At 46.9% G+C, this 13320-nt stretch overlaps 1 protein-coding gene across 1 annotated transcript in view; it reads right to left on the bottom strand.

The window, feature by feature from the left end:
* Positions 1–495: 495 nt before the first annotated feature.
* Positions 496–13320, bottom strand: part of LOC104166840 (glycerophosphodiester phosphodiesterase domain-containing protein 5-like) — a 106373-nt gene continuing 93548 nt past the window's right edge. Inside the window, 4 exon segments of the mRNA XM_009706925.1 lie at positions 496–717; positions 2100–2212; positions 8725–8807; positions 12026–12173. Coding sequence (XP_009705227.1) covers positions 602–717; positions 2100–2212; positions 8725–8807; positions 12026–12173 — 460 coding nt within the window. The 3' untranslated portion in view covers positions 496–601.

The following is a 13320-nucleotide window of genomic DNA, read 5'->3' as shown; positions in this document are numbered from 1 at the left end:
CTGAACTTCAGCAGGGAGGAGCAGCGCGATCTCCTCTCCTGGGAAAGCTTCTCTCCTCCAAACAGCCTCCTGTTGCATTAGAGCTAAAACTTCATTACCCAGGAAAGAGGGAGAGAGGGAACCAAAAAAAAAATCCCCATAACAAAAACGACACTTCACGAGAACATCACAACGTTCAGCTACTCAGTCGCTGCACCAAGGGAAGGAGTGGAGCAGGGCAAGGGGGAGAAAGGGGAGACACATCCAAGGTGGTTTTGCCAGAACCCCCCCCAAAGGGGACTCAGGCTGTCACGTCAAGATTCAAATAACTTCAGCCATAAGGTTGAGGATTTAATGAACACAGTATTTCCACTCATGCCCTGGAAAAATCACACTCAAAAAAAAGAGACAAAAATCTCAGGTTTTCTACATATTTACAAAAATAAGCCCCCGAACCTCACAACCAGGGAGGTGGAGGAGCTAGTGATGGGGTATGGGAAGGGGTCTCTGCCCGACCAGCAGTTCCTCAAAGGTTCCCATCCCACAGCAAGCAGGAGAGCACGGCTCTCACTGCCGGAGCAGACAAGGGGGACACCACATGCCAGGGCTGGACCAGAGCCTCTCAGTTCATCCGCAGCTTGGTGTCCCGATGATCCGTGGGGGTGACCATGTCGTTGGCAAAGCCGTTCTCGGAGCAGAGAGACAGCTCGTCCGTGGTCTCCACGCCGTTATTGATCTCTGGGGAGGGTAGAGAAAGCAGGGTCAATGTCACAGGAGTGCAAATCCCAGACACACCCCCCCGCCCCATGGATGGGGAAACTGAGGCACTGAGCAGCTGTGCAATTCCAGCATGTGGGATCCATCTGATCCTACAGGGATTTCACCCCCGGTTTAGTAACACTGCACCCGTTTAAAACCAGTTCTGAAGAGCATCTGCCTCCGTATAGGAGCTCACCTCTACATTTCAGACCTTGACAGTCCTGCCACCATCAGAGGCAAAACTGGACCCCCCCCATACACGTGATGTTATGTCACAGGCTGAATTTGTCACCTGCAGTAAAAGGGTGTAAAATACCCAAACTTCATCTCTACCCAAATAGCCATTCTGCAAAAAGGGCAGACTCCTACAGTCACTGGTTTCACTGGGAAAAACGTGCAGCCACCAATATTTTAATTGTAAACACCCACCCTAAGCAAGAACATTTGTTTCAGAGGCAGAAAACTTTAATATGCATCCCCTACCTCTAAGGATATTTTATGTCTAGGACCTTTTACATCTAAAACATGTTGGGCAGGTTTAATTCTGCCGTGACCAACTGCTTTCCCTCTCTGGGTTTCCTGGATTTACACCTGATTTTCACCATCTCTGGAGGGCAGAATCAGGCCTGCATGTCACACAATAAGCTCTTTGAAGCAAGAGTTGTCTTTTTGCTGCATGTGTGCCCAGTACAATAAACCCTGATCCCTTCTGAAGGTCTCTAGCCCCTAAATACAACAAAAGAAAACCCATAACAAAGCTCAAGGGGAGATTATATTCACATTCCTTCAAATGTGAGTTTTCCACCTTCATGCACCAACTTTAATGGTTTAAAGTGAATGTTTCCCTCTCTTTATACATTTCTGAGATCTTAGAGATGGGGTGAGATGGACACGTTGCCAGCATGCTCCAACACAAATAAATGCTGGGAGGAGCACAAGGATATCAGGAACCCCTCAACCTATAGTGCCACTGAATTCCAGGTCTATCCCAAACTCATCCCCACTACTCGTGGTGACCTATGGCATTATTTCAATGGGTTTTATAGCTTTTGACCCCCTGATGACAATTGAGATTGGAGAAGATGTGGGACAGTATATAGGAGAGCTGCATGGCGTAACTTGGGAAGATGAATGCAGGATTTCTGAGCAAATCAGTGCTCAGACCTGCACCAGTTTGGGATGGATGAGCCGTGACCATATGCCACGAGTGGTTCAGTGCAGCGGGGTCAGTCCAGTCATCTTATCCTACCCAGCAGATGACGACACCCTTATCAAGACCACCTCTTCCATCAGCACAGAGCAGGGTGACAGTTGAGGGATGGAGCAAAGGGCTCTGACCACCAACCAGCACCCATCCATACCTGAGAAAATCAGCTTCTCCTTCATGATCTTGACGTCCCGGCTGGACCGGCGGACAGCAGCGCTGAGCATGATCTGCTCCGGGTTGTAGGTCCTGATGCTTCCTAGGCGCCACCTGCAAGACAAGAGGGAGATATCAGGGGCTGAGCTCCCCAACCACAGGAGCATCCTCAATGCAAGCAGCCACCAACAACGTGGAGGCCACCAAGCCCCAGAGACCTTCACGCCTTTGCTCCCTTGCACCTACGCAACCCCGCATGATAGGAGGATGTTCAGAGATGAGCATGTTATCTCAGAGGGGTACAGACATACAAGCAGGTCATCTTTAACCACCTTGAGCATCCTAATTCCACTAATTTCATCAAGGACTGCAGATGCCCCAAGCCCCGCTCTATCACATTAGCTATCCAGTTGCCCAAAGGAGGTAGGGCCTCCTTTGGCCTTGACCCTTAGGACTGGAAAGAGAAGAAAGAACAAGAGACCAAGCCAAGTAAAGAAACCATAACCTTTTCCTCACCAAGTGACATGCTTACACTTGTGGGAGAAGAGAGCTCAAAGACAATTTAAGGTCTCAAACTCGAGACAGAGCAAAGACACCGATAAGAGCTGCTCTGCAGGAACATACACGCAGTCCCAACACAGGCAGCTGTCACATACAGTGCCTTTAAATGTGATTTCTCCCAGTACACTCCCCTTCCCCTAAACACTTAAATGTTTCTACACAAACCCTCCACTTTTTAAGCCTCGATGAAACTCAGTGTTCACCAAAAGTTTCCACCACATGAACAGTACGAGGCTGGTGGGAACTTGGCTCGACTTAAAATTAGCCAAACTTATATTCTCATTGCTGAATGCACGCAAAGAAAATTATCGACGTTAGTAATGAGCAACAGCAAGCAAGTTCAAGAGGGATTTTACTTTTAAAGCTGGTTTTCAGCCTGAGAGCACCCCTGTAGCAGACCCTCAACTGCAGAGCTGCTGGCATTAGGAGTGAGAGCTGGGCTGCTGCTGCAACGGGGAAAACAGGGCTCGGTGGGCTCAGACAGAGCAGCCGCACCCAAGATCCCATTGCAAAGGGATGCTGTTTAGGCCAGGCTTTCATAGCCCCCACCCCACCAGTTCATCCTACCCCCTGACCACAGAGGAAAGCTTTCAAGTAAATCCCATTCTCCCTGCTATAACAGCTATAAGGCTATTTGATGGAGAAACAGCAGGGATTTAGGGGGGTTTATGGGGTTTCTGATCTTCTCGCACCATCTAGTGGCTCACCCATGCAAGAGAAGGCAATTTTTTAAAATTTATTTATTTTTTAAAAAAAGTGACAGCCACCTTCTCTTAAATTTCTAACCCCCTACCCAGTCCCAGGAGCAGAGGATTTGAGGAGCCCCACACATCTCCAGCCTGGGTCCACAGTATCAGTCTGACAAAGCAACATCCACAAAAGAGGTTCTCGCAATTTTTCCAGGAAAATCTAGATGGTGTCCATCTATCCCCCTTCCCAAATCCCAGTGGGTGACACCACACCATCAGGCTTTGACTGGGGTATGGATGAAGGTGGAGGCTCTGCTACAGAGAAAAGAAGGGGTAGGATGGCAACACGACACAACTCGCAGTCCCAGAGACAGAAGCAATATAGAGGAAGCACAAGGAGGCAAAAACATTAAAGTATAAAATTTAAAATAATAAAAAACAATAAAATCTTTTTCTTCTATCATCATCATTTAAGCTGAGCCACTCTGACCTCAAAGAAGATTATTTTTGCCCTTAGCGTCCCATGCAGGCAGATCCCACTAAGGTGAATGTGGTTGCAACACAGGATAAGACCCTCCTTAAACTATAATCAAGACCAAAACATATTGCTACAACAGCGAGTCTTTTCTTTGCCCACAACATCAGGCTTTTTGACATCAGGCTGGGTTGCGTGGCCAAAAGGCACGACGATCTCTTGCCCATAGGTCCTAGACTTCCCATGGAGGGCATGGGCCATTTGGAGGCATAGACAGCCCAGCCTCAAAGGGGTGCAGGGACCAAGGGCTTTTCTCCTCCTGCCAAGAGGAACAAGCACTGCTCTCTGCTCTCCATCTCCCATGGTGGCTGTGGTCAGACCCAGGGCAGTTAAACACGCACGAGGATAACTCCTCTCACAGGGGTGCATTGCTCTGATTGAACAAGCTAGGAGAGGGTAACCCTATTTTTCAGGGGTACTTTGAAATACCCTCTTAGAAGAGCCACCAGTACACTTAACCATGATGCAACTCCAACCAACACAATATGAAATATTCTCTGCTGCGTTCAGTAGCCTTTGGGTCTCCAGAAAGCTGGTTTAATAGAAAATAGCACCTCTCCTACCCCCTTGGACTCTGTTGTGATCGATCACGTTTAGGACAGCAGCGTGCAAAAAGGCCAGACAGACAGCAGGTAGGTCTTGTTCTGGGAGGCTGGCGTCAAAGCAGACCAGACGGACACGGGGTGGGAACAGACTAAAAAATACTGGGACAACAACACAGAGACAGCATACACCACATTAGGGCCACAACTGGACCCTTGGTTTGGAAGGGAGATGCTAAATGGCAGGGAAAGGTGGTGGGAGAGGGGCAGGTCAGGGAGAAAATGGGGTTGATTGGTACCGAGGTGATAAGATGGAGCGAGCAAAGAGCCAAGCCAGCCACAACCACAGAGTCCCCATCCTGCGACCGTTCTTGCCTAAAGCCTGCCCAACTCCTCCATGCCTGTCTTCTCCTTACCCACAAGCCAGGGACCAAGGGGGAGACGAGTCGGGGAGAAACACCCAACCTCCCTGCACCCAGAGAAGGGTTCAGCCCAGCCCCATGGCCAGGTCCAGTTTTGGGGAGATGCCTCAAGGATGTAACGCTGCAAGTCCAAGGTACCTTGTGGGGCAGGCAATACTTGCAGGTGGTCAACCCCTGCCCACCCACCGCCTCGGGGGTCAGGGGAGAGGGGCAGATAAGCACAAACAGGGAGTAGCCAAGTCCTCAGAAATAAAATACAACCCCGTGGCACGCAGCGGAAGGAATGGAGAAGGTAACACGTCAAGAGTTTGGTCCGAGTAGGGACGCGGTGAAGGCTTTACTGCAGAAAAGCGACAGCGCTTCCCTCCAAGGGGGTGAGAAAACAGCCAATACAAGGAGAAATCTGGGTTTCCAATTGGTGGCACTTCAAATCCAGCATCCCAGGCTCATTCCCTTCCTAGGTGCAATGCTATTTATTTTCACACTGCATTTCCAGTGTGTAACAGTGGTGTAACTGGGGAGAGACTCCTGAAAGATCCCAAGCTCCAAGTGCAACAACTGATGAGCCAAACCTTTCCCAGCTATTAGCCTTATTAATTCATTCCCAGGGCTAGAGAAGCACTACTTTATATAACTGAACAGGTTACATTATTTTCTTTAGAACTGGCCAATTTAGAAGAGGTTGGTCTCAAAAACCTCTGGTAAATGCAGGAAGGAAGGGGATATTTTGCATGGGATTCTTTCCATAGTGAAAGCATTACATCCACTGGGAATTTCCCAATTCCAACATGCTGCAGGTCCGCAGAATAGGGCTGTTTTAAAGGGCAGCGACTTAGACCATGGTAACAGAAGGTCAGATTGCCTTCAAAACATCCACCAGCTTCAGCATTGGACTTCCATGGTGCTCATGGCTATGGACTGTGCAATGTTCAGACCTTTATGGTCTCCCTGCGAAGCCAGATGTTTGAAAGCATCGTGAAAAGCTGCGTCCTGCCCTGTCCATCTGCAGTGAAGCCATGACAGAAAGGGAGAAAGAAAGAAAGGTTGAATGAAAAAGAGAAAGAGGAGGAAAGCACCAGAATTACCTGATCATGTGATAGCTGTGAGATGCCAGAATGCAGCAGAGAGAGAAAGAGGAGGAACATGCACAACAGTCAGAGCAGTAAGAAAATAAACAAGGCAAAGAGGCAAAAAAAGATCGGTTAGAAGTCATCACAGTCGGTATTTCCCCTCCAGAGAGGCTGCCATGATCCTGTCACCAGGGCTGAAGCAGAACAGCAGGAGCAATCCCTACCCACGGCTGCGGAGGAGAGACAAGCCATGCGTAGGAGAGAAGAGGAGCACATCAAAGCAGTGGCTCTGTTCCCACCCACCCCCCTCATCCTTGTATGAAGGAAGAAGCTCTGTTTTGCCCAAAAAAAGCCTTTGGGGGAAAAAAAAACAACCACACAACACAAAAAACCAACCAAACAAAAAAAACACCAAAAAAACCCCAACACCATGAGACTGAAGGCCAAATGCCAAGCCCCATTTCCCAGAGCTGAATCACATCAGCAGGTAGTAGTTGGGCAATTCTGCTGCAATTTGGTTTTGATATATCCTTAACACTGCTACCAGTTCTTTCATGTGGTGGAGAAACTGGAACGGCAGGGAAATAGGTGTCTCCTGCACAAGGCTCTTGGAAGAGCAAGCCCTTTGCTGCAGAAAGTCCAGCTTCTGGTGCTAGACTTTCTCTTTCTTCCTTCTATTCACCTGGGACAAGTTGTCCCAAGGGAAATATCCAAGAAAAGGCATTTGGCCCTGCTACGATATACCCCCATGTAGCCAGACCTCTCTGAGCAACTGCCTCTTCATGTCAGGTCCAGAGGCTGGGCTGACAGCTCAGTGCTCCAGGGTTGATGGACCCTGGGAAAAGCTGGTGGCAGTTTCCAGCTCTTCTCATCTCTATCACACTTACACTGAGGGTGGAAGACAAATCCTGCAATAATGCTTTCCTTCCTTATCCTGCTTCTTCTCACCCTACTCCACCAAACCTCCTCCAAACTAGAAGAAATTCAATCTGTGCAGAGAGGAAGAGTCCAGCGATTGCAAAGTCCACGTAGCTGTGACTTCTCCCTCTCTCCAAGCAAGCATCATTTCACTCTGCTCTGGGACCTATAGTTCCCACTCAGCAGGTTGAATCAGTTTAAATTTCTTCAGCTGTGGTCTCCTGGGTCTGATTCAGGAAAACCTTCTAAAACTGACTTTGGGAGACGATGCAAAAGACTGCAAATCTCTCATCAACTTGACCTTCAAATTCTGCTCTTCAGAGAGGTCAATCCCTGCCTCCAGATTCCTCCGTGCATTTCGGTATCTAACAGAGACATACAGGGTCTAAAGAGCAAGGACATCTCTTATTAAACCAACGGATGAATTTGAGGCAAAGGAGGAAGCTTCCAGACAACACAGCCACAATGACCTTCTGGAGGAAAGGTTTAATCAGCCACAGTTCAGATCACAAGACTTCTTAGAAAAATTTTAATCTCATCTTGGTCAGTGGTTTCATTAACTGTCAGGAAACTTAATTGGAAAGGAGAATTCTGAAGCTGCTGCTCACTCCATTATCCCATGCTGGAATTAGGGACCCATTGGGAACAGGTCTACCAGCGTGGGACCGTGCAAGTCATGAATTTAGACACAATTATAAACAGACCCAATATGTGGCCTGAAGTTAAATCCATAGCGGGTGCTGGCAGGAGCAAAAGCCTACAGTAACATGGCAAAAATAGCTGAGTAGTTACGCACCTCATGGAAGGAAAGAGATTGCTGCAAGCAGACGATCTGGGACAACGCAACGGCAAAATCACTAGCTCATGAGGCTGAAGCAAATTAAATTGCTGCTCCTAACGCGAAGGCATTTGGATATTAAGAAGGAAAGCGTAGGTCCCTTGATGTCTCTAGGACAGTCATTTGTGCATGCCAAAGCAGATGAGATTATAGAGGCAGAGCAAGAGGGGATGCCATTTCAGAATGACATCTTTTCCCAGGAGAAGGCTGCTGCTTTTTGCTGGAGGGAGCACACCTCTCTCTGAGCTCACGCGTCTTCCCAGAGAGGGTTATTACGCCGTCACTGCTGACAGCTAAAATGCCTCCTAGGAGAAAAGGCACATCACCGGGAGGACATTGCGGTTTTCTCCAGTATAATCAGGAGGAGGGTAGCTTGGCTAAGTCTGCCATTAGGAGGTCGATTTACCTCCTGCTGGTTTATCAGTGTCTTAACTTGCTCTGCTCCTTGGTTTTATGCTCCAGGGACCCTGGCTAACAGAGAAGCTTCTGCCGTGCCTTCATCAAATCCTCACTCTTCCTTTTCTTTGGAAAATGGAGATACTTTCTCTATGCATCAAACTAAGCAACTGATTTGATTTGCTAAATCATAATATTTCTATTTCTTCATCCAAATGGGAACAAACCGATTTAAGAAAAAACTCTAACATGTTCTTTTTGAAGACTATAATGGTGGAATCTCAAAACATCTCCTCTTCTTCCTTCAAGGCATTTTAATCTCTCGCTCAACATCCATTTCCCTAAAGCATTTACAGTTTCTCTCCCACACGCGTTTATGAGCAGAGCAAGGTGTCTCTCGCTACTATTTTGAGATCTCTCATCCTTTTTAAGAAAGCAGCGACTACATCCAATTCAATGTCACATCTCAGAAGTGGAATTATTGTTTGCAGTCTTTGTAGGGATATTTAATGAACAGTTTCCCTGCTATTGCAATCCGAGCGCCTGAGGAGCACAGTGCTCCTCTTTCCCATCTCCACCCCACGCTCTAAACAAAAAAGAAAAAAATAAAAACGCCACAGATACATGAGAATTGAGCTGTAACAATGCTACTTACTTCTGGAATATAAAAACTCCTACAATTACGATAAATGAAATGAGATCAGATGTGATCCAGATTAGATGGTACTCGTCTGGAGGCTGGAAGACAAAAACCAGAAGCAGACCTTAAACCTTCGGGTTTGTACAATCACAGAGAGACCACACATCGCTAAAGTTACCAACCAGGGCAGAAAGAAAAGCACAGAGCTGCAGAGGTCACATATAAATCACAATGTTTATGATGTTTCTAATGCTAGCCTGTCATCCAAAATGACGTTATCAGGAAAAACTGCAAACAGGAACAATTTTAAACTCTCCCTCTTTTCCTGTGCTGACATTTTCTCAGAGCTCTGTGGGCTGAAGGTTTCCTATCTCGGCTGTACCTCGAGCTGAGGGTAAGATGTTGTTTAGAAATCCAAGTCTGTGGGAAAACACAGAAATATATACACATTGCACACGAGACACGCAGGGTCCACTTTGGGTGCTAATGTTAGCTGTTCTGCACAGTCCCCGTGCTATAAGCATGTACTTCTCAATTTCCGTCCTTTAAGGCACTGGTAGCTCTGGCTCCATTTGCCAGTCCAAGTGGCGCTGGTCATCACACCAGCTGAATTCATCGTCTGAACCCAGCATAGAAGCACACTACTTCACGTTAATTTTTGTGCTGCTCAGGAAAGACACTAAAGTGAAGTGATAATAATAATCAGCTCCTGATGATGCTCAGAAGACGGGAAAGACACTAAAGTGAAGTGATAATAATCAACTCCTGATGATGCTCAGAAGACACCTACCCAGGACAGCCCCCAGTGATGCTAATGAATTCCTCCTATCCCAAACCTGGACTAGTCCCAATCAGGAAAAGGTTGCTGATTTCATACCAGATGGATCCATCACAACCACCACCACCATTAATGCACACAAGTAATATTTCATTAGAGAAACAGAATACATAATGCTTAAAGATGAGTTCATGCAATGGTAGCGTGACACAGATAAAACCAGTTGGGAGCCAACAACTCTGCTACCTCTGTCTCTCAGCAGAGATCAACTTGTTTTACTACTCAGTGAATCTTTGTGTGTCTCAATTTATCCTGTGAAAGTGTACCATAGCATTAGCAGGGCAACGCTTTAATTAGCCAATGCTTCTGATGGAGATTCAATCCTTGTGCTTTCCAGCTTAATTACAGAAGGGTGACATTTAGCATTACATTTGCTGCAGCCATTAAGACGAAGACACAAAGCTGATGTTTCCAATTTCTTGGCAGAAGAATGCTATCGTAACTATTTTGAATGAAAACTCAAGAGTCTTCTAAGTTAGAACAAAATCTACAGATCTAAATTTTTCATTTATGCAACCGTTGGTATTTCACAACTGAAGAACGCAAATAGCAGGTTTTCCTCTGGGGCAAAAGTTGCATTTCCTATGATCCACCCAAGCAATAGGTAGACATGAACACAGCTTTCTGGGCGAACTCCAGCATCTGATTACAGGTATTACGTATATTTTTTTAAGTCCTGCAGAAAGCTCAAAGCTGGAAGCTTTCGGTCCCAAGCTAAGGTTTTATAAGTGACAAAAAATGGAATCTCAAGGTGATCAAAAGGGGAAAACTGGATTTTTCCCAAAGACATGCACCTCACACACATTGTTATTAAGAGTGCCCAGTGAGCAGATGCCTCCTCAGCCCTGCAGGCACCTACTGAGGAGACAACTTCTTGTCCTGCTCCATCCGCACCAAGACCTGCTCAGGAATTGCTATGTTTCACCTGCAGTTCCTCTTTCTTAAACAGGGTTGTTTCAGTGGGATTACTTTGGGTTTTTTATAAACTTTACCCATTATACGTCCTATTCCTGAAATCCTCACATTTGCAGCCCATCAAACCCATCATCAATTCAGCGTAACTGGGCAGAGAGCAACCCAAACCTTGGCTCTGAGAGACTCCCCAAAATGCAGAGAGGGGTCCCACACTGGGCATCTGCTTTAAGGACAGCAAGTTGGGCGCTGAACTCCAGCTCAAGCTTTTCAAAGTCCTCCTCTATGCCGTGTCTGATGGCCTCTCTTCTTACCAGTAGATTTCCATCAAGAGCAGAGAGGAGACTGTTACTTTTTCTTCTTTCTTTTTGCTTTTATTTAACCGAAATACAAGTTAAACGTATTTTTGCAACTGCAAATGGCCCCTGTGTGAATGGAGCAGAATAGATTTGCACCGTTCAGCTGGCGATAAAGCCCAACAAAGTCTCTGAGGGTGCTGGGCAGCCAAAGCCTGGAAGAAAAAAATTTCGCTCCAGCTTCCAAGCCACATCCTGCATGGTAGAGGGGGCTCAGGTGGCAAAGCTGGTTAGATTACATCACCCAGGCACTTCAATATGCAGGAAATCAAGGTATTTTTATGCTGCCGGTGATATAAGAGTGTGCACTTGCAGCAGAGGGCTGAGTTGGAAATCCAACAGATGAAAAAGCCCTTGGAGGAGGACTCCAAGCATCAAAGAGACTTTGGGAGTAAAAAACTGCCAGTGATGTGCACGTAACTCCTGCCAGCTGTGGTGGAGGACAGATGTTTGCAGCAGCACAATTCAGACGATGATAATCTCTTCTGCCAACAGATTCAATCTTTATAAAACCATTTACAATTCTCCAGCTTCAGCACGCACCAGTGTGAATTTGTGTAGTCAGACACAAGCAGTAGGTTAAGGACATTGTACATAGATGTTCATCCATCTAGGCAGTAGTCTTGAGGACCTACCTCCAGCTAAAGATGCAGATAGCGCATTAATGTTAAATTCTCCTTGTGCTCATCTTATTCTCCCCTTTCCCAAGCCCATCTGGCAGAGCAGCACGTAAAACAGCTGCCTCCTGTCGTACCCCCAACAGGATCTGTCATCAGAAAATAGCCCCTCCATCACATGTGCTTACACCTCCGCAGTTGAGCTCTTGTTTTGGAAATACTTTGATACAACAATTTCATCGTTTTCCCTCCAGTCCAACATGAATATTTTTGCTTGGTTCAGAGACCCAAAGTACTAGGGGTATTTTCAGAGTGTTTATTGGCTACATGGTGGGCAAGGTGGCTACCTTTGGTCTCTGGTTGTTCCTTCTCCAGCAATGGGGTAGCCAGAGGTAAAACTTGTCCTGCCTTAGTATTAAAAACAGGCAAAAAAAGCTAGTTTTGCAGCCTGGCCAAAACACAGAACCCAATCAAACCTTCCTGGAGAAACCCACTAGATGTATGGCTACAGTGGTCAACGGCCACCTCAACACCCCGCCACTGCATCCCCTCCTTCCAGGGGTTCACAGCAGCTTCCCAGGCATCGTGCTTACCATTAGCCAGATGGGAAAAGGCACCTTGCGAAGGACGTGGGAGTTGTCGGAGGTGACTGACTGGACGCCGGCGCACCACAGGATGGAGTATAGCCAGGGCTCGTTCACAGTGTAGAGATTCACACTCAGGTTTGCCATGGCATAGTCCCTGCCAGGAGACAGACAGGGTGAGAGGTGAGTCCCCCAGCAAACGACAGACCCTTATCTCCAAGAGAAGAGCTGCTGCCGTCAGCCACTGCGGTAATCATGGCTAGATTATTGGGTTTGAATTGCATGAAATGTGGTTTGTTTGTTGGTTTTTTTTAACAGGGTACTGTCATTTCATAAGCAACCCAAGGGCATTGCAATCAAATAGTTTGAACTTGAAAGCTTTCTTCACCTCTTGGATGCTATCTGATCCAGGCCACAGACCATCTCAGATACTTGCTCATGAATGATGGACACAGCATGTTTTTGTAACAACCGCCTCATCACGTCGATGTAAAATTAACATGTCGCTCAGATGCCTGTAACACTTCAGAGGCAATTTGCTTAATTAAAAACTGACAGATGCGTTTCCAACATCAATTTCTACAACTTCCATGCCCTTGTTTTGGGGACAGTTGCAGAGTTACAGCTTCCAGTCTCCTGAGGTCATTTTCCAAGAAGCTGAAACTGCAAGCTGAGGTACAGGAGCTGTCAGCAGCAAACCAAGCACTGATAGAGGACTCCTTGTACCCCTACGATTTGCATAAATTGCTCTGTTTCTTTATCTCCGAAGCAGAAGCATGACTAATCTCCCTTGCATGGGCAGCAGAGAGATTAATCCTTGCAATTTAACATTGGCAAAGCACTTTGAGGTGGAAGGCCAGCGTACAAGATGTGGACGTCTCAAAGCTCACAACACGATCAAGCTGCTCCAAAGGCTACGGGATTCTCAAGGGCAGAGGTGGTTGCAGCAACGTTACATCCAGATGCTGATTTTGGGGGGGGGGAATTGAGAGAACCTGTGTTAAACCAGGGCTTGTTGAGCCTGCTCTGGCTCATGCTACAGGACTGCAGCAACATTTGACTGGGCACCACAAAGCCTTCAGGGTTGAGGAAACACTCGGGTGGCAGGTTGGATTTTGGAGACGGCCGAGGTGGGATTGACGAGTGATGGGGGCTGATGAGCTGGGATAGATGAAAGAGTTGGCATATGGTCCTCTCCGTAAGATAGAGCAAATAAGTAGGGGGGAAAACAGGCAGGAAATTATCATGCAGGTAAAGCACAGACTTGGTTTGAAGGGCAAGCAAGTAGACTGATTGCTGGCAGC

Source organism: Cariama cristata, unplaced genomic scaffold (assembly GCF_000690535.1).
Source record: "Cariama cristata isolate BGI_N322 unplaced genomic scaffold, ASM69053v1 scaffold3219, whole genome shotgun sequence".
In the NCBI taxonomy this organism is placed as follows: Eukaryota; Metazoa; Chordata; class Aves; order Cariamiformes; family Cariamidae; genus Cariama; species Cariama cristata.
The sequence above is the reverse complement of the archived record's forward strand: the minus strand, read 5'-3'. Positions and strand labels throughout refer to the sequence as shown.